Source organism: Alligator sinensis, unplaced genomic scaffold, assembly GCF_000455745.1.
Source record: "Alligator sinensis unplaced genomic scaffold, ASM45574v1 scaffold1164_1, whole genome shotgun sequence".
In the NCBI taxonomy this organism is placed as follows: Eukaryota; Metazoa; Chordata; order Crocodylia; family Alligatoridae; genus Alligator; species Alligator sinensis.
This window is the reverse complement of record NW_005842225.1, coordinates 1,385,710-1,404,423: the sequence shown is the minus strand read 5'-3', so window position 1 is coordinate 1,404,423 and position 18,714 is coordinate 1,385,710. Positions and strand designations below refer to the sequence as shown.

General features: G+C 51.2%; 1 protein-coding gene and 1 pseudogene across 1 annotated transcript in view; one reads left to right on the top strand and one right to left on the bottom strand.

Moving 5' to 3' along the window:
• Positions 1 to 17,172, bottom strand: part of LOC112550854 — a 20,475-nt pseudogene extending 3,303 nt beyond the window's left edge.
• SCNN1B (sodium channel epithelial 1 beta subunit) overlaps positions 1 to 18,714 on the top strand; it is a 30,211-nt gene that overhangs the window by 1,402 nt on the left and 10,095 nt on the right. The window contains exons 2-7 of the mRNA XM_006027135.2: positions 10,629 to 10,947; positions 11,714 to 12,032; positions 12,767 to 12,957; positions 16,659 to 16,762; positions 17,188 to 17,351; positions 17,979 to 18,086. Coding sequence (XP_006027197.2) covers positions 10,629 to 10,947; positions 11,714 to 12,032; positions 12,767 to 12,957; positions 16,659 to 16,762; positions 17,188 to 17,351; positions 17,979 to 18,086 — 1,205 coding nt within the window. The remainder of the gene's footprint in view (positions 1 to 10,628; positions 10,948 to 11,713; positions 12,033 to 12,766; positions 12,958 to 16,658; positions 16,763 to 17,187; positions 17,352 to 17,978; positions 18,087 to 18,714) is intronic.

Sequence of the window (18,714 nt, the reverse complement as noted above, 5' to 3'; positions counted from 1 at the left end):
GCAACGCAGCAGGAATGCTCTGCCTTGATATTTCCTACCTGTCAATTTGGCAGCTGTCAGGTGATTAAGCAAGAGCAAGGATTTGTGAGGTCTCTTGCTTAATTACCATGACAAGCCTCTTGGCTGTTTGCTCTCTGTACAGAGCAGAGAGGTAGTCATAGACTGAAAAAACACCAAACATCTCAAGTAAGGAAAGAATCCCCAAACTAATACCGGTATGTGGCAGCAGAAGAAAACCGCAGAACTAAAACCTCCCGCAGGTGACGGTGAAAACACTGCAAGGAAGAGCAATGCATTAAAAGTAAAGGCATCACGTTAGGGGTGGAAAACTCTCAATTTGCACAACTGTTCTGGAAATACGTATTCCAGATAGGAGGGTTTTGCTCCAAGCCGCTAGCCCAGGTATTCACGGCACTCCTGTTATGCTCACAAAGGGCTCTATTTTACATTTTTTTTAAATGACAAGCAAGTTATATCAGTCCCTGGAGCAGGAATCAAGACTCCCAGTGAACAGTTTGAATACCTGGCCATTATTTGTTCACCAGACTAAAGCTAGTGTGTTTAGTTTCTGCTTCTTACAGCACATCTGTTATTGAACAGAATATAAGGGAGGGTCATTCTTCACTGTGATTTCCTTGTGCAAGGTAGAGTCCCCTGTGCAGTGCTTTTGGAATGGGACGTTGCTCATACTCCAGCACGCGCCGGGTAAGGGTTGGACCTACCCTGGGAACCTGAGGTTTTCCCGTCCTTTCCCGCTGTCAAACACCTCTTCTGAGTGTGCATGCTGTGCAGTCAGGTGTGACACAGGGTGTAACGTATGTACACCTGTGTTTTTACATTCAGATCTCCCTGACAAAAGGCATCACACGTTAGGGTTTGGCTTTCTAAATACCTCCAAGGCCTTTGTTCTGGGGAGCATCCTATCCACCACCAAACAGCTGTCGCTTGCAATGCTCATCCCAAGACTCAGCCTCCCGGGGGTGTACAAGTGGTTACTGGATCTAACTAGGATACCGATTGTCATTAAAATCACTTAAACCGATGTTTCTCAACCCGTGGGTCGCAAGAATATATGAAAAGGCCGTGAACAAACTTTAAAAATGGATTCTCCTTTAAAGGAGAAAACGTGGGAAACCGGGGCTTTTCCCCTGCAGGCTGGCAGCAGCCTGGGGGCTGAGGCCTGGGGGCAGAGGGCAGCAGGTCGGGAGCAAGAGCCGTTGGCTCAGGGCTGCATCTTGATGTTCACAAATGGGACCTGGTGCCAAAAAGTGTGAGATCCACTGACTTTAACATTAGACTCTGTTAGTCTAATGTTAGTCTTTAACATTAGACTCTGGAGGAAGCTGCTGGGTGGAGCTCCCCTGCTCCATTCCCACAGTTTATTCCATCTCTCTTCTCAGGAGCTAAAAACAGAGGATGATTTAATCCAGGGACTCACATCAAAATAGGGCAGGGACAATCCTTTACACTCAGCAGCTTGAATGGCAACTGGGCAAAGTGTTAATTAAAACACTTCCCAAATCGTGGGCACTCCCTCCATCCAGGATGATCTCTACCTGGGCTCATTGATGGGTCTTGAGGTGATTTAAGAGTCCAATGCAAAGAGCCCAAGGATTGGACTTCATACCAATAGCCAGGGTGGGACAATAGGTTTGTAACCTTGTAGGATCCCAGAATAAAAGGCTTTGTCCCAGGAAACCGGTAGGGCCTCACTTTTTAGCCACGCAACATGAACTGATGTACTCAGCAACATCCTATTGAGAGGATGGAGATGGGTGTTTCGCTGTGGTTGTAGGGGACAGGACTAGAAGCAATGGCCCCAAGCTGCAGCAGGGGACGTTTAGGTTGGAGATGAGGAGGAACTTTCTGACTATCGGGGTGCTCAAGCATTGAACCAGGCGCCTAGAGAAGCTGTGGGATCTCCATTCTGGAGACTTGTAGGAGCAGGTTAGACAGAACGCGGCTGGGATGGTTTAGTCAGGAATGATCCTGTCCTGAGCCGGGAGCTGGAGTAGCAACCTTATGAGGTCCCTTCTAGCCCTACCGTCCTTTGACTCCTATGATCACGCAGTCACACCCCGTGAAGAGCGTGCTGGGGCCTTCGCTGTCTCTGACTGCAAACCCATCGACTCTTGCAGGAGAAACATAGGACTCAGCAAGTAGGTTAGGGGTGGCAGTACAGCCTCCAAGCTTTTAAACTCTTAAATATAGTCAGTCATTTTTTACATCTCATGCTTTTAGTGACATTTGAATCTCTGTTAGCATTAAGCATCTGTCTGGGAAACCGGAGCCTGCAAGGAGGCTGGATCTTGGTCAGAATCAGCCGGTTACGTACAAGAATCGCTGTCTGCGCGTGGACCGACAACAAAGCCTTTGCTGATCCCGCAGATTCAGTAAATGTTTTCGCTAGCTGATAATAGTGTGTACATCACTCTTCTAGTTTTGTTACATGGCCAAGCTATAAACTAGTCATAAAATAAAAATACTTCTACATTCAGGTTGCAAAAGTCAAATTGGAGGGGCGTTGTTTCCCATACTATGCTCCCAATTTTAGTTTTGCAACCTAAATTCCTACTTATCCATAGGAAAAGATGGTCAATATGATTATTTGGCCACAGACTTTTCTTTAGGCTGTGGAAAAGATGGCATACGATCAGCTGTGGATTGCACAGGAAGTATAAGTGCCCCTTTCAGAGGGGAGCTCTCTCGTAGTTTGTCCATGCTAGTGTTGGAACTGGGTCTCAACTGGTATTAATATCTAGCTAGCACCAGCAGAGATCTTGTGTGGTTTCTTTGATCTGTATGATCTGGGATTTTTTTCCCCCTTAAATGGGAACTGTGCTAGCCAAACCCTACAAAGTTGGTTGGTAGTCAGTAGTGTAATCTAAACCACAAAATCTAATCCCATTCCTAATGAAGTCTATAGGGATTTCACTCAGGTGGGATATCTGGCTCTTAGAGAGGAGTAGAGATAGGTGAAGCAGCCCATGCTAGGACCATATTATGCACAGCTGTTCTTGAGTACATTTGCAGGCACAATGTGGCTGGGGCCTCTGCCAGAGAGAAATGCATATGGCCATGCAAGATTTCAGGAGCAGTTCTTGAAAGCAGTTTCATGTAACACCAGTTTGCTGATAGATGCAACCAGGGACCAAAGTTTAATTACCTCCGGAGAATGATGAAGGTACCGACTGTCTAGAGGAAATGATCTAGTGCAGGCTGGCGATGTTAGCTGACACTGGCAAACACCTTGAGACCCAGAGATGCTATTAAGATGCTCAGAACTACAGCAGTGCTATACGTTGCACTAGACCAGTAAAGGAAAGTGGAGCTTATTCCTTATCTAGATACTGGAAAAGAACCGCAGCGTGTAGGGGCAGATGCAGAAGAGGAGAGTGGCACCCGTTTGACTGGTGGGCAACCGAGTCCCCAGATTAGAAGGGAAAGTAGAACAATTAACCAAAGACTTCCAAAAGCTGCAATGGGGAGCTTGAAAGTCTCCAGCCTAGTTACAGCTGCTGCTGGAGTTTTGCAAGCAGTGGGGCTGAATCCTGTCTCGGCCCTCAGTGAAGGTTCAAGGCATGCATTGCTCTGCATGAAGGTGCTGCAGGACTCCAGTTTGGCCAAGACCACCCGAGATCTGGTGTTACGCTGGAGGAGGCTGGTGGTGAAGGGAGTGAGGGGAAAAGCCCGGGGCTGCAGCCTGTGTTCCCTGTCTCAGGGTGTGATGAGATGGAGGAGTTAGCAAATGATCTGTGCAGTAGTGTCGAGAGGTGCCACTTGCTCTCATCTGGCACCTCTCTGCTAAGACCAGGGTACAGCCCGCCTAGTAGCAGACAGTGTGGCATAAAAGCCTGTTTGGCCTCAGCAGTCAGAATATACATTATGCCAGCAAGTCAGAAACGCTGGCCCAGACTCCTCCGTCTCCCAGCCTCTATCGGCTAAGGGCCTGGTGCAAAAAGCTAAGGCAGGTCAGGGTTAACTCATGGTAGCAAGGACTCTGGTTCCCTCTATATTGGGATAAAGCAATTTTCTGAGCCAGTTTTAACCCCATTCAAAACCAGTTGAGACTAATCTGATTTACCTGGCCCCCGTGAACAAAGCAGCACTAAGAGAGCTGCCCCACAGCACAGTGTTGAGGCCCAGCAAAGTACATCAGATAAGACAGGTTAGCTTGAATGCGACGTCACAACTCACTCGGGTAAATGGCTCTATCCCCAGGAGGCTCCTCTGTGGCAGCCAGCAGGCCTGGTGTGGGTGCTGGGGGAGAGACGTCTCCCTGTGCCTGGCATTATTACTTACTCGTTTTGCTCTGTGGGTGGGAGCTTTAGCGTAGACAGGCCACAGGCATTCTTATGGCCGTGTTATCCAGGCGGCTGAGGGCAGATCTGGATGCGACAGGTTAGAAAATGTCCATCTCTGCTATCTCCCGTTGCTGTTCCTGGGGGAGGCGCACCACTGGTTGTACGGATACAAGGCGATACCTCCAAGGTGCAGAGTAAGTGGGTGCGAAGGCAACTGCAGAATTGAAAACAAATACAAGTGAAAGAATAACACGTGGGCTATTCATTGTATTCAGTTATAAAGATAAGGAACCATGTGTGTGCACATGTGTGTGTGGGTGCACACATGCACACACACTCATGTGCAGTGCATCATAATTGCATTAAGTAAAAGATGTAAGTGTTGAGAAGACAGAAAATAGAAACATTTTGATTTCAGATCATATAATCCTAGAAAATGAGGGTTGGAAGGGAACTCAGGTGGTCACACCTAGTCCAACCCCTGCTCCAAGCAGGACCAGCCCCAGCTACATCATCCCAGCCCAGGCTGTGTCGAGATGGGTCTTAAAAGCCTCCAAGGATGGAGACTTCACCACCTCTCTGGGGAGCCTGGCCCAGTGCTTTACTACCCTCCTAGTGAGAAAGTTTTTCCTAACATCCAACCTCAACTTCCCTTGCTGCAACTGGAGCCCATTGCTCCTTGTCCTGCCATCTGCCCCCCCTGAGACCAGCCCAGCTCCATCTTCTTTGCAGCCCCCGGCAGGGAGGTGAAGGCTGCTATTCAATCCCCCTCGGTCTTCTCTTCTGCAGACTCAATCAGCCCACTTCCCTCAGCCTTTCCTCACCAGTCCCGTCCCCCAGCCCCAAACCATTTTGTTAAACTTCAGATTCAGAAGACCTAATATGAAAGGAGACAATAGCTTCCTTCCCGTCCTCTCAGAAGAATCAAGTCCCTGACGGCTCTGACAGATCTGTATAATGGGATCAGAATCCCCTTCTGCGGTATCTTTTAGAAACCAAACCAAAACCCAGCTTGTCACCTCTCGGTTTCAAGCCCATCTGGCCCCTGGGAAAGGCTGGTAAGCAGCACAGTGAACACAGTTCTCAGAGCAAGCAGCCAGTTTTCCCCAGCAAGGCTGAATTTTCCCTGAAGAGTTCAGGGGTGTTTTAATTTTAATTCGATACAATGATGTTAATGGAATTTTTTTTAAAAAAAAATTCTGATTAGCTTGTTCTTGCCAGTCTTCTCTGGCACTCGGTGTCTCTGTCGCTTAAACCGGTTCAACCAAGGTCATCCTTGAGGTTCTCTCACCTGAGATTCAACAAGCAATCATATAGCAGCTAAGGTGAACAGGCCAGACATAGTTCAAGCTGCTCTCTGGGCTGTGGGCCTAATAGGATCATACGAAGCCAGGCTGGAAGGGACCTCACAGAGGTGCCACTTGCTCTCATCTGGCACCTCTCTGCTAAGACCAGGGTACAGCCCGCCTAGTAGCAGACAGTGTGGCATAAAAGCCTGTTTGGCCTCAGCAGTCAGAATATACATTATGCCAGCAAGTCAGAAACGCTGGCCCAGACTCCTCCGTCTCCCAGCCTCTATCGGCTAAGGGCCTGGTGCAAAAAGCTAAGGCAGGTCAGGGTTAACTCATGGTAGCAAGGACTCTGGTTCCCTCTATATTGGGATAAAGCAATTTTCTGAGCCAGTTTTAACCCCATTCAAAACCAGTTGAGACTAATCTGATTTACCTGGCCCCCGTGAACAAAGCAGCACTAAGAGAGCTGCCCCACAGCACAGTGTTGAGGCCCAGCAAAGTACATCAGATAAGACAGGTTAGCTTGAATGCGACGTCACAACTCACTCGGGTAAATGGCTCTATCCCCAGGAGGCTCCTCTGTGGCAGCCAGCAGGCCTGGTGTGGGTGCTGGGGGAGAGACGTCTCCCTGTGCCTGGCATTATTACTTACTCGTTTTGCTCTGTGGGTGGGAGCTTTAGCGTAGACAGGCCACAGGCATTCTTATGGCCGTGTTATCCAGGCGGCTGAGGGCAGATCTGGATGCGACAGGTTAGAAAATGTCCATCTCTGCTATCTCCCGTTGCTGTTCCTGGGGGAGGCGCACCACTGGTTGTACGGATACAAGGCGATACCTCCAAGGTGCAGAGTAAGTGGGTGCGAAGGCAACTGCAGAATTGAAAACAAATACAAGTGAAAGAATAACACGTGGGCTATTCATTGTATTCAGTTATAAAGATAAGGAACCATGTGTGTGCACATGTGTGTGTGGGTGCACACATGCACACACACTCATGTGCAGTGCATCATAATTGCATTAAGTAAAAGATGTAAGTGTTGAGAAGACAGAAAATAGAAACATTTTGATTTCAGATCATATAATCCTAGAAAATGAGGGTTGGAAGGGAACTCAGGTGGTCACACCTAGTCCAACCCCTGCTCCAAGCAGGACCAGCCCCAGCTACATCATCCCAGCCCAGGCTGTGTCGAGATGGGTCTTAAAAGCCTCCAAGGATGGAGACTTCACCACCTCTCTGGGGAGCCTGGCCCAGTGCTTTACTACCCTCCTAGTGAGAAAGTTTTTCCTAACATCCAACCTCAACTTCCCTTGCTGCAACTGGAGCCCATTGCTCCTTGTCCTGCCATCTGCCCCCCCTGAGACCAGCCCAGCTCCATCTTCTTTGCAGCCCCCGGCAGGGAGGTGAAGGCTGCTATTCAATCCCCCTCGGTCTTCTCTTCTGCAGACTCAATCAGCCCACTTCCCTCAGCCTTTCCTCACCAGTCCCGTCCCCCAGCCCCAAACCATTTTGTTAAACTTCAGATTCAGAAGACCTAATATGAAAGGAGACAATAGCTTCCTTCCCGTCCTCTCAGAAGAATCAAGTCCCTGACGGCTCTGACAGATCTGTATAATGGGATCAGAATCCCCTTCTGCGGTATCTTTTAGAAACCAAACCAAAACCCAGCTTGTCACCTCTCGGTTTCAAGCCCATCTGGCCCCTGGGAAAGGCTGGTAAGCAGCACAGTGAACACAGTTCTCAGAGCAAGCAGCCAGTTTTCCCCAGCAAGGCTGAATTTTCCCTGAAGAGTTCAGGGGTGTTTTAATTTTAATTCGATACAATGATGTTAATGGAATTTTTTTTAAAAAAAAATTCTGATTAGCTTGTTCTTGCCAGTCTTCTCTGGCACTCGGTGTCTCTGTCGCTTAAACCGGTTCAACCAAGGTCATCCTTGAGGTTCTCTCACCTGAGATTCAACAAGCAATCATATAGCAGCTAAGGTGAACAGGCCAGACATAGTTCAAGCTGCTCTCTGGGCTGTGGGCCTAATAGGATCATACGAAGCCAGGCTGGAAGGGACCTCACAAAATCATCTAGTCCAGCCCCCTGCTCAAGGCAAAACCATCAGCCAGGTGTCCGTCTACCTGCTCATGAAAGCTTCCAAGGATGGAGATGTCACAACTTCTCGAGGCGCCTGTCCCAACGCCTGACCACCCCGATAGAAAGTGCCTCCTAATCTCCAGCCTTAATTTCCCCTATTGCAGCTTGAGACCATTGTTGCTGGTCCGGTGCCCAACAGCCAGGCGGGCCTGATGGTTTCCCCAAGGTTACCTAGACAGATCTCCCTGCCGTGGGACCCTGCTGATGTGTGGGAGTCAGCTGCCAGGACAGCCGGAGGGAGTTTTCTCCATCTTGGCGTGCACTTGAGACGAGATGAAGGCTACCAGAGAGACACAGCTCCCAGGACTGAGCTAGCTTCTGCACCTCTGCACAGCATTGCCTTGTGCTGCGTGAACATACCTTCAAACCCATCGTACTTGCAGCACAGGCCAGACCTGCAAGGCTTCTCCATGTGCTTCCCACAAACAGCCAAGCTTTCCTGTTACGATCCAGCTCCTCTGCTTTGCAGCTGAACAGCAGACTAGCCCAGGGGAAGGAGCATCCAGGAGCACGGCCTTTAGGCCTTTTCCTTTTGGACGTAGAAAGGACCTCTGCCTGGTCAGGGCCTGTGCCCCAGCACCTGTCTGCCGCTACCACTTCCCTTTGCCCCTTTACTAATTGATCTACTTGGGGCTAAAACGATTAAGAGTAACTTTGCCTGAAAGCAAAACCATTCAATTTAGCTTCTGCGTAGCTGAATATCACTGATGGTCGAAACACGGCTGATCCCGTACCTTTCAACATTGCTGCTTCCAATATGCTTCATGCCACACGCAGCAGGGAGCTTTGATTCCTCCTGCCAATATTTTAAGTTTCTGAATGGTTTTCTAAATGACAGGTTTTTTCTCTTCTGTTGTGAAATTCTGCCCCAAGATATAAAGATTTAGTAACACACATTCCCGGCGTACAATCGCAGCACAAAATGTACTGTTTACTCACAATCCTGATGCAAAATATGCCGCATCCTTCACGTGAGCAGTGCAAAGCGTACCGATGGTATCTTCAAGACAAAGGAATTTGAAAAAAATCATCATTTTGTCCCTTCTCCAGCAGGCGACCTCCCCCTATGGCCAATGTAGTCTTGTGAAAGAGTCACGGCCGTGTCCAGCCTCCCGCTCTCCTGGGGGAAGTGGAAGTATCTGATGACTGATGCGATGCCAGTATCTCCCCTCTCCAACCATTTTAGAGACCCCTTTGGGCCCCTTTCACATTGCAGATTAAGCTAAGCTAGCCTGGATACCATTCAAGACCAGCTCAGCCTCATGCAATTTGACCACCAGCGCAGACAAAGGCTGAAGACCAGACGGGGCAGGACGGACAGTTCTTTGCAGTCAAAAGACTGGTACCTTCCTCTGGGATAATGCAGCTTAGGCGGCAATAGGCTCCCAAATGTTCCACAATGAATACTCTTCATCCATGTACACGTTTCATCACCTGTGTCTTCTGGGAAGGAGTCTCTGTATAGCCGGAGGACACCCTGCTCTGGGATAACACGAGACATCTCCAGAACCCTTCCAGCACTGGAAGTGAGAGCTTAAAAGTCTAATACTGAGTTCCCCCAGGGTAATACAGACCACGAGGAGGGAGTCAGACTGCTGCTATACGGTTCATACTATCCAGCTGATGAGCCTGACAGGAAGAACCTCCTCCGTGCTGTCTCGCTGCAGACTTAGCCGAGGTCTGCGATGTAAGATCTGAGCGCGCGCATCCTTGACCCACCAGAGCAGACACATGCAACAGATGCAAGTTAACTGAGACCTTAATAGGTTCCTAAATCTCCTTTCTGCCTGGACCTCACTGGCTTTCCTTAGCTGAGGGCATGATAGGTCTAAAGAGTCTTATGCATTTTATTCTATCGCCCAAGTTACACAATGAAATTACACAATCTACACACGTTGCACAATCAATCTACCTGCCAAAAGGCGTACGTTGTACTGCTTGGCATTGTAATGGGAGCACCTGGATGTTAGTTCTGAAGACAACACCCAGTCCGTTTAGGCACAATAACCTGGAAGGCTCTCAGAAAAGTTTACATATTCTCTGTCCAGAAATGGACGGAGGTCTGGAGACATGGTTTCCTTCCCTGAGGCTGCCACTGACTCCATGGGCAAGCCACTAATAGGCAAAGTTTCAGAAACTGCCTCACCGTGTTGGTCTTCCCTTTCTGAGCACCGAGGTGAAGACAGCTATGACGCGATGCTCTGAACTCTCCAAGTACCTGCCAGGTCCAGCAACCTTGGTGGGATGCCGAGCAGATCTAATAACTAGATCCTACGTGAGCTAACCTGGACGCCCAAATCTGAGAGACCCCCTTTGAAAAGGTGAAACTTAGAGTCTAGACACACGTACAGTTCTGCTGTTTTAAAGGGGCTTGGGAGACTTCTAGGTAGGACTGTGGGTCAGCTGAGCTGTTGCAATGGCCCTGTGTGTCTGTTCCCAGTAAGTGAAGCTAAACCATGATAATCTAATCCTGTTTCAGTCGGGGGCCGGGGGAGACGGCCTGGTTTAACTTCCATTGATCATGGCTAGGAACTGACAGATAACCAGTTACAACTGATTCAGTTCACCAGTGGTCAACTCCCTTTCCTTCAAATGGTACAATTGTCCATCCCTGCAATTTTCCTGAGCCATAAAGCCTTTAAAATGTGAGGCATAATCCTTCTCCTCCCCAGTGTAATTCTGTTGTAGCCAATGGAGCATCTCCTTTGCACAGGGATTTAGAGATGAGAGGGGGAAATCTGATTCTCAGTGTCCTAAAAGCATTGGAAAACTGCAGGTCCTATTAACATGCCATTATCCCAGATACATTTTTATTTTCACAGAGTATTTGAGAGAATCTAAACCCCTTCTGGTCACAACTAGTTTGTTCTGACTTCTTTTTTCTCTGTTTACAGACAGTAAAATGAACCTGAAGAGGTATTTCATTAGAGCGCTGCATCGCCTCCAGAAGGGCCCTGGATACACATACAAGGAACTACTGGTCTGGTACTGCGATAACACCAACACGCACGGGCCTAAGCGCATCATCCGAGAGGGGCCAAAAAAGAAATTCGTCTGGTTTTTCCTGACTCTGCTCTTCGCGTCGCTAGTCTTCTGGCAGTGGGGGATCCTCATAAACACGTATCTCTCCTATAACGTCACTTCGTCTCTCTCCATCGGATTTAAGACCATGAAGTTCCCAGCTGTCACGGTGTGCAATGCCAACGCCTTCAAGTGAGTCTCCCTGATGCACCAAACTCCCCTGCATTAGCTGTTATGCTGACTTGCTACGTGGCACTCCCAGCGAAGGCTGCCACGGATCAGTGATGCTCTCTCCCGCGGGGCTCCGTGCAGATGCTGCACCCAGGAGTTTATGATGTCTCACTAATTGCACATGTAGATGCAGCCAGTACCTGGTAAAGTTAGGCAGCAACAATAATGATTTCACTGGCGCCATTTTACATTCCCATAGTGTGACCCAAAGCATGAAGGAGACGCAGAGATAGCCGGTTGACTTTGGGGGCGTCTTTTATTTCCAGATCAGATCCCTGTAGAAGTTAGCTGTAGCCCACGAAAGCTTGCGTTCTCTCTCTTTACTTTAGTTAGTCTATGCGGTGCAACTCTACCCTGCCTTCTGCTTGATTTCAGACTAACGCGGCAAACTTCACCCAGTCAGCTGGCTGCCAAACCAGGCACAAAAGAACGGCTCGAAAGATCACGTAGTGTTGTTGATATTCATGCTGTATAAACCACAGCAAATTACCATAATCAGGACAACCGGGTTTGTCTCCTGGCTAATGTTACATCTGGTTTTTGCACCCGTGTGGCAGCCAGAAGGCGCATTTTAGCACAGATCACACTTTGCTCATTGTTCAGTAACTCCCTGACACAAACCAGGCTCTGCCTCCCCTGCACAGAGCCGGTCCGAGGGCTTGGAGGACTCTCTGCTCCCCGTGGCTGCCAGCCGTGTGGCACCTGCTAACGGCTCTTTGTCCTTCAGGTACTCAAAGGTGAAGCATCTGTTGAAAGAGATGGACAAGCTGATTGACGCGGCCCTGGAAAGGATCCTCCAGTGCGGAAAACAGGACCCGTTCTCCCCCCTGGCAGTGAACAGCAGCAAGAACGACTCGCAGGCGCTGGACCTGCAGCTGTGGAACCAGCTCCCCTTGGTTCTGATTGACGAGAGCCACCCCGACCAGCCCATCATCGACATCTTCACGACCAACTGGACCGGCGCCGGGACCCAGCACAACAGCTCCTCTCCCAGCCCATCCAACACCACGGCAGAAGCCAAGAAGTACAAGGTGGCCATGAAGCTGGTAAGGGGAGCTTCTGAGAGTTACTTCTGTGCATGGTGGGATACGCGGGGCCCGAGTTGCACTCTGCAGCTCCCGATGGGAACCAGGCCAGGCACCAAGCCCGGCACAGGGGCTCACGGTGATGTGCCCTGCATGGGGGTTGCCTACGGGGCCCTGGGCAGGGCTGCACTTTTGGCAGAGCCAAAAGTCTCTCTAGTGCGGAGGCCAGTACAGGTGGGAGATGCACCGTCCTGAGGATTTTCTAGCCACAGCACCCTGTGGAGGCAGCACAAAGGCCACGGCTGCATCTACAGCCCCAAGGCTGCCTGTGTAGCTATCGTGGTGCCTGGCAGCCGTGCCCGAGGCCGATGCGGCAGATGGCCTTTGCTTCCTGGCCTGTGAAGAACCCGTGACATCCAATGCACCCTAAAGAAACTCCTGGGGGGCTCCTGGCTTGGCCAGATCTTGGGAGCTGGCTTTACAAAGCACCCTGTGGGATTGGTGAGGGGGGTGGTGTCCCTACGGCCCTCCTATAAGGTGAGCAAGGCCTTCTGCACCCACTCCGTAGGGTGCTTCAGGACCCCTGCAGAGAGCGGGGAGGTCTCTGACCGGGTCTCTGGGAGCATCCAGCTATCTGTGCAGCTCCCGTCTGCCTTGGTTCCTCTTCAGTTCCTCAGGAACGAGCAGGCGGGCTGGCACCGGGCGGGAGGAGAGGAGAGAAGTGGCCAGCAGCGCTTGGACTCGTGTGTGTTCAGTGCAGGGAGAATGGCACCAGCTGCGTCTACAGGAACTTCACCAGCGCGGCCCAGGCAGTGATGGAGTGGTACGTGCTGCAGTCCACCAGCATCTTCGCAAAAGTCCCCCTGGAAGAAAGAAAGCAGATGGGCTACCAGGCCGAGGACATGATCCTGGCCTGTCTGTACGGGGCAGAGCCCTGCAACCACAAGTACGTGCGACCCGCTCATCTCCTCGCCGTGCTCTGCCAGTTGGGGTGCGAGGGGGGTGCAAGCTTTTCCCGGGGTCCATTGGCTCGAGCAATGGCAGTGCTCCCTGGTGAATGCTGCAGAGCCTTTTCCACGGAGCTCCTGGGTTTGATGCTGGCTGGAACGGGCGTGCAGGGGCAGAGCAGAAGATATTCCTGGTGAGGCTGGCATGCCCTGCAGCCGGCGGTGTGACTGCAGCATGGGCAGGCATGCCTGCACTGGCTTTTCTCGGGCTAGCTCTGTGGGGAGGGCAGGGAAGCCATGGCAGCAAGGATCCCAGCATCGGCTAGCTGCCCGAGCAAGTTCCCCAGTCCCAGGCTGGGCTTTGTACAGCCTCCGATTCACTTCATGCCACGAGGGCACGTGCTGGGCTCACACTGCCCGCCTGTGCTGCGGAAGGGACACGTTGTTGATCTTTGTATGACCTGAACGTGTTTGCTGGTACCCGCTCACAGCCCAGGTTTCACGTGGCGCAGAAATCCCTGCCGGCAAAATTCCAGGAGGACGCAGATTTTAATTCATTGCAATTAGCGCCCAGTTAGTAGTCAGCTAGGAAAGTCTGAAGACCTTCTCTGTTTAATCCTGAGCAGGGGCGGGTACCTGGCTCTGGAAGGGAGGTACTCACTGCAACTCGACGTTATTCCTCAGAAACGATGCTAAGCAGCAAATAATTCATGAGTCAGGTCAGGCATTTCACAGCACCGATGGCAGAGCTGGCTTTAGGGCAGCAGGTATCAGACTGAAGCCAAGCTGCCCACAGAGCCAGTGGGAATGAAGTGCGCTTTGCACCGATGCCTTTGTGCACTTTCTTTCTTTTATTTGCACCCGTTGAGTAACGGAGACCATCTCTGGGACTGCAGATCTGCACCCTGCAGCTCCTGCCAGCGGAGACGTCTGAGCGGCCTGGTGCTGCCACGAGTGCAGAGACTTAATCACTTCTTTCAGAGGGTTTTAATTTGAGAAGTCACCTGTTATACAATGCAGGTTTGCCTGCGCATGAAGCAGGGGCTGCACGTCACTGCTGGTTACGTCCGGGCTCCCGACGTAGGCCCTGAGCAGATCTGCCCACACGGTTCTGGTATCAGTGATGCCCCAGGTGTGGCGTGAGAGCCCTTCATCTGCAGGACGTTCGGATACCAAGTGGCAGACCAGCATATGCTTTCAAATCGAGTTAAGGGGTGGCCCATTCCTATGAAAGGCTGTATTTTCTCTGTGGTTTTGGAGCGGAACCTGGATTAAAATGAAGGGATTCACATACCAACAGAGGGGAGACTGTGCCCCAAAGCATGCGAAGGGGGTATCAGCATATACTCTGCTTTCCTTTGGAAGAGCATATGCTGCTTTATACTCTACCAAAGTATATATCAGCATGTATATACTGCAGATATCACAGCAAACAGGGCTGGCAGGGCTCTCAGGAGGTCACATTTAGTCCAGCCCCTGCTCAAGGCAAGTTCAACCCCATCTAAAGCATCCTGAGCACGGATTTGTCCAGCCTGTACTTCAAAACTTACAGGGAGAGGGATTCCCCACTTCCTTAGAGCTGGACCAGCCTCAGAGCTCAATATTAAGATCAGCTTTCTAACTTGAATTGCAATTAGAGAGATTTAAGCCCATTATTTCCTGTTCTTTCCTCTGTGAATACAGGGAGCAAAAGCTTGTCATTCTCTGCATACTCATCTTTCATGTATTTAAAGACAACTATCAATTCCCTACCCCCATCCCTACCACCTTCTCCAGATCAAATAATCCCAGTTCCTCCAACCTTTCCCTGTAAATCATGTTTTCTAGCCCTCGGATCATCCGTTGCTCCCTTTGGACTGTGTCCAGTTTGTTCACATCTTTCTTGAAGAGAGGTTCACACAGCTGGACACACGGCTCTGGGTGAGGTGTCACCAGTGCTGAAGAGAGTGGAAGAATCGCTTTCCAGGACTTGCATGAGACACCCCTGCTAATACGTCCCATCCCAATCTGCCGTTGGCCTTTTGGCAACAGTACTACACAACCGGCCACAACAGCCCAGTCCACAATAGCCCCCGGGTGTTTCCTGCAGTCCTAGCCTGGCTAGCTGTTCCCGTTCTGTACCTGCACGCTTCATTGCTCCCTGCTCAGTGCGGCCCTTTGCGCCTAGGACAAGCAGGAGACCCATGTACAGCACCCTGCTCACCCCAGGAACTGTTCATCCAGTCTAGACACCCCTGCTGCTGACTGGTGTCAGGCTTTAATAGCAGCCTTCAGCTCCCTGCAGGGGGGCTGCAAAGAGGATGGCGCTGGACTGGTTTTTTCTTACCACGGGTTTCTGGAAAATGCACTTTCCCGCCCTCACTTCTGCAAGCCACGGACCTTTGTTTGTGGTTCTGGGAACAGAGCTATAACCCCAGCCCGGGCTGTGATGCACTGCCGCACGGTGTTTGTACAGCACTTAACTGAGCTCTCCCCGAACAAACAGCCGGGACTTTATCCAAACACAGCTAATCCCTTCTCGCAAGCCAGGGCAGGCACTTACAGTATTTGGGTCTGCGCGCCTCTGCCCGCTGCAGCACTGAACTGGAAAGCACAGGCTGCTAGAGGGCAGCAAGGGGGGTAGGAGCTGCAGGGAGCCTCCCCCCTCTTCCTCCCCAGCTGGGCACGCTCAGGCCTCGTGCTTCCTTGACACAATTTGGGCTCGTGCGTGTGGGGGTTCACAAGAGCTGCACTCCTGGAGGCCCTGGCTCTGCAGGATGTGGGCTGACTCCCAGAGCTCCTCCGGGACAGCCCAGCAGGACAGTCTCAAGCCAGCCCCGAGTCCCCACATCCCCTGTACAGTTTGCAACCCTGGCCTCTTAGCTTTCGGTATAAATGTGGGCATCCTCTCTGGAGTGCCTCCCCCCTGCACCGCATGATTTCATTGTTGCTGGAAGGCTTACACGGGGCTGCCGTCAATGCCCTCGTTAGGCCATTGCTGGGGTCAGGCAGCACCGGCGGCTGGCCCTGTGAGCAAGGATCAGCTATATTGCAAGAGCTCCAGCCAACCACCCTCCATCCATTGCTTGCACGGGAACGATCCGGCCATCACAAAATGAGGCAGGGGCACAGGCCAGCCCTCCCAGCCATGGATCAGGCATAGTGTGGAAACCCTCCCTTCATGGTGCCTTAAACCCCACGCTCCGAATTCAGGGTCGTCCTTAAATGAGGATGTCATCTGAATGATGCAATCCGAGTGTCTTTGGGCACCTGGAGGTGAAGAGCACGGAAGGACGGCACATGCCGGGGACTGCTGCTAGCACGCACCTTCCCAGGGTCCGTGTCCTGTCCAAAGGGCATTGCTCCTTTGCCAGCCAGCGTCCTGCCATTGGGCTGGGGCAGGGGATCCAGCCGGGGAATCCGGAGTCTGTCACGCTGCAAGGTTTAAAAGGAGAAAGGTAATATTAGTGTTTGCCAAAGGAATGAATTGAAAGACTTCAAACAAGTCCCACCAAATTTCCGCTAAGACTTGCTGCCATTTTGCAACAGCAAATAAGGTGCAATTCCACAGCTGAGCATGGAGCAGCGGGGGCTGGAAGGAACGGCGGTATTTGCGCTTGTAGCAAAAGCAGCCAAATCCTTCAACATCCATTCCTTCAGTCCCATTCTTCCCCCACCCGCTCGCTGTCCGAGATCACAGCTTGCTCTGCGATTCTTTCAGGAACTTCACCCAGATCTATCACCCAGATCACGGCAACTGCTACATCTTTAACTGGGGCATGGACCAGGAAGCCCTCATTTCTTCCAACCCTGGAGCAGAATTTGGTAAGAAATAAACCTCCGGCTAAGAAAGAAGGGGGAAAGGATGGGAAGCATCCCCCTGGCAGACAGGTTAATGGGTGGTATTGCTTTGTGGGGCTATGAAGCTGCTTTGGGAGAGGGCAGGGGCTGCACAGGCGAGGAAGAGGAGTGGGGGACAGAACTAGCCTGACGAGGAACAGGAAGGAAAGCACATTTAGGCTGAAGACCTGTGCAAGCGCCCTCAGGCTCAGGCATTTCCTTTCGGCATGTTGGCCCTAGCGTGAACACTGGGTGACCTCAGAGCCAGGTCTTTCTCCTCCGCAGGGCTGGGCTTTCCCCAGGGGGCAAGCTGAGAAGAGGGTCCTCAGTTCTCCCACGATCCCCCTCCATGCTAGCATCAGGTCGGCCCCATGCGCTCTGGTTTTTAACGCTGCGTTTGGTGCCTGCAGGGCTGAAGCTCATTCTGGACATCAGCCAGCACGACTATATTCCCTACCTGACATCTGCGGCCGGGGCCAGGCTGATGCTGCATGAGCAGAAGAGCTTCCCGTTCCTTAAAGACCAGGGCATCTACGCAATGTCTGGGACAGAAACCTCCATCGGCGTGCTAGTGGTATGTGCGGCATTCCAGCAGCGCAAGTCGTCTGGGAGCAACGCTATCTGATGGGCCTGCAGCCAGACTTGTTTTTAGTCTTGGCTGAACTGGCTCAATCCACAACTGTCAAGTTATGCACTAGCTGTGGGTCGGGACATCGTTTATGGAAGACTTTTATGCAACTAAATGCTTTACCGAAGCCCAGGGATGCAGCTCACGTTGCCTCTCCCCTGCTCCCATCAGGGGGGCACTGCTGTAGGGGTCTGGATGTGACCCCGGGGCCCAGGGGACGGGCTGCTGTCAGGGCAAGGAGCTCCTTCCTGCTCCCACTGATGTTACCCACCCTACCGCCCTTCTCAATAGCCTTCTCAGCCTTGGCGAGACCGGGGGCAGGCAGTGCCTCTCTTTCTGAGCTGGGCAGCCTCCCCTTTGTAGACACTAACACCCCTGAGCACAGAGCAGTGACAGGGACGTCTCCCATAAACACTTGTCCCGTAAGTTTTCCCAGAGCTTTGTTCTGCAAATACCTGGGATCACGGAGGCCTCGGCAGGATTGTAAAGAACGTGGGAAGTGCAGGATGCGTGTGTCTGGAGGGACCTGGCACCGGGCACGCAGCAAGCAAGGCGGTTCTGGTCTTCTTTCAGGATGAACTCGAGCGGATGGGTTACCCCTACAGCGACTGCACTCTGAATGGGTCCGACGTCCCCGTAAAAAACCTGTACAAGGGATTCAACACCTCCTACTCCATACAGGTAAGAGGTATTTTGAACCAGAACAAGGTTTCAAAACATTCTTCCCCTAAACCCTTCCTGGTTTTAACCTTTGCGCGTCGTTGCTAGACCACAAGAAAGTTAAATGCAATACGTCAGCATCACTAAAACAGCAGAACAAGCAGCACAAATTAGAGCCCCCGTCCTGTCACTGCTTCTGCGTTTGAATAACTCGCTGTGTGCGAATTGTCTCATCGAGTCCCGTGGGAATGTCAGGGCACAGTGCCACGATCAGAAGTGGAGCACTCTGGCTATTAATTCAGTTTAATTAAGCCACCAGCAGAGAGTATCATCAGGTATAATGCTAAGTTTCTCATTTTCCCCCCAAATACAGCTGAGCAGAGTGAGCGCTGGGTGGAAACGGTTCCTTTCACTTTATCCAGTTGGATTTTGGGGGCTTTCCTGTAGCTTTCTGGGAAGCTGCAGTCTAGCGAGTTTCCCAGCTCTTGCACAAAGCACGGGAGCGTGCAAGCAACACAAAGCGATTTGGTTCGCAAAGAAAAAATGGCAAAGCATTTTTTTTTGCAGCTTTGCTCTCTGGGAAAAGACATGAGATGAGGGATGCTGGATTATTAGTATCTGTATATCAAGGTGCATCAGATCTGGGATA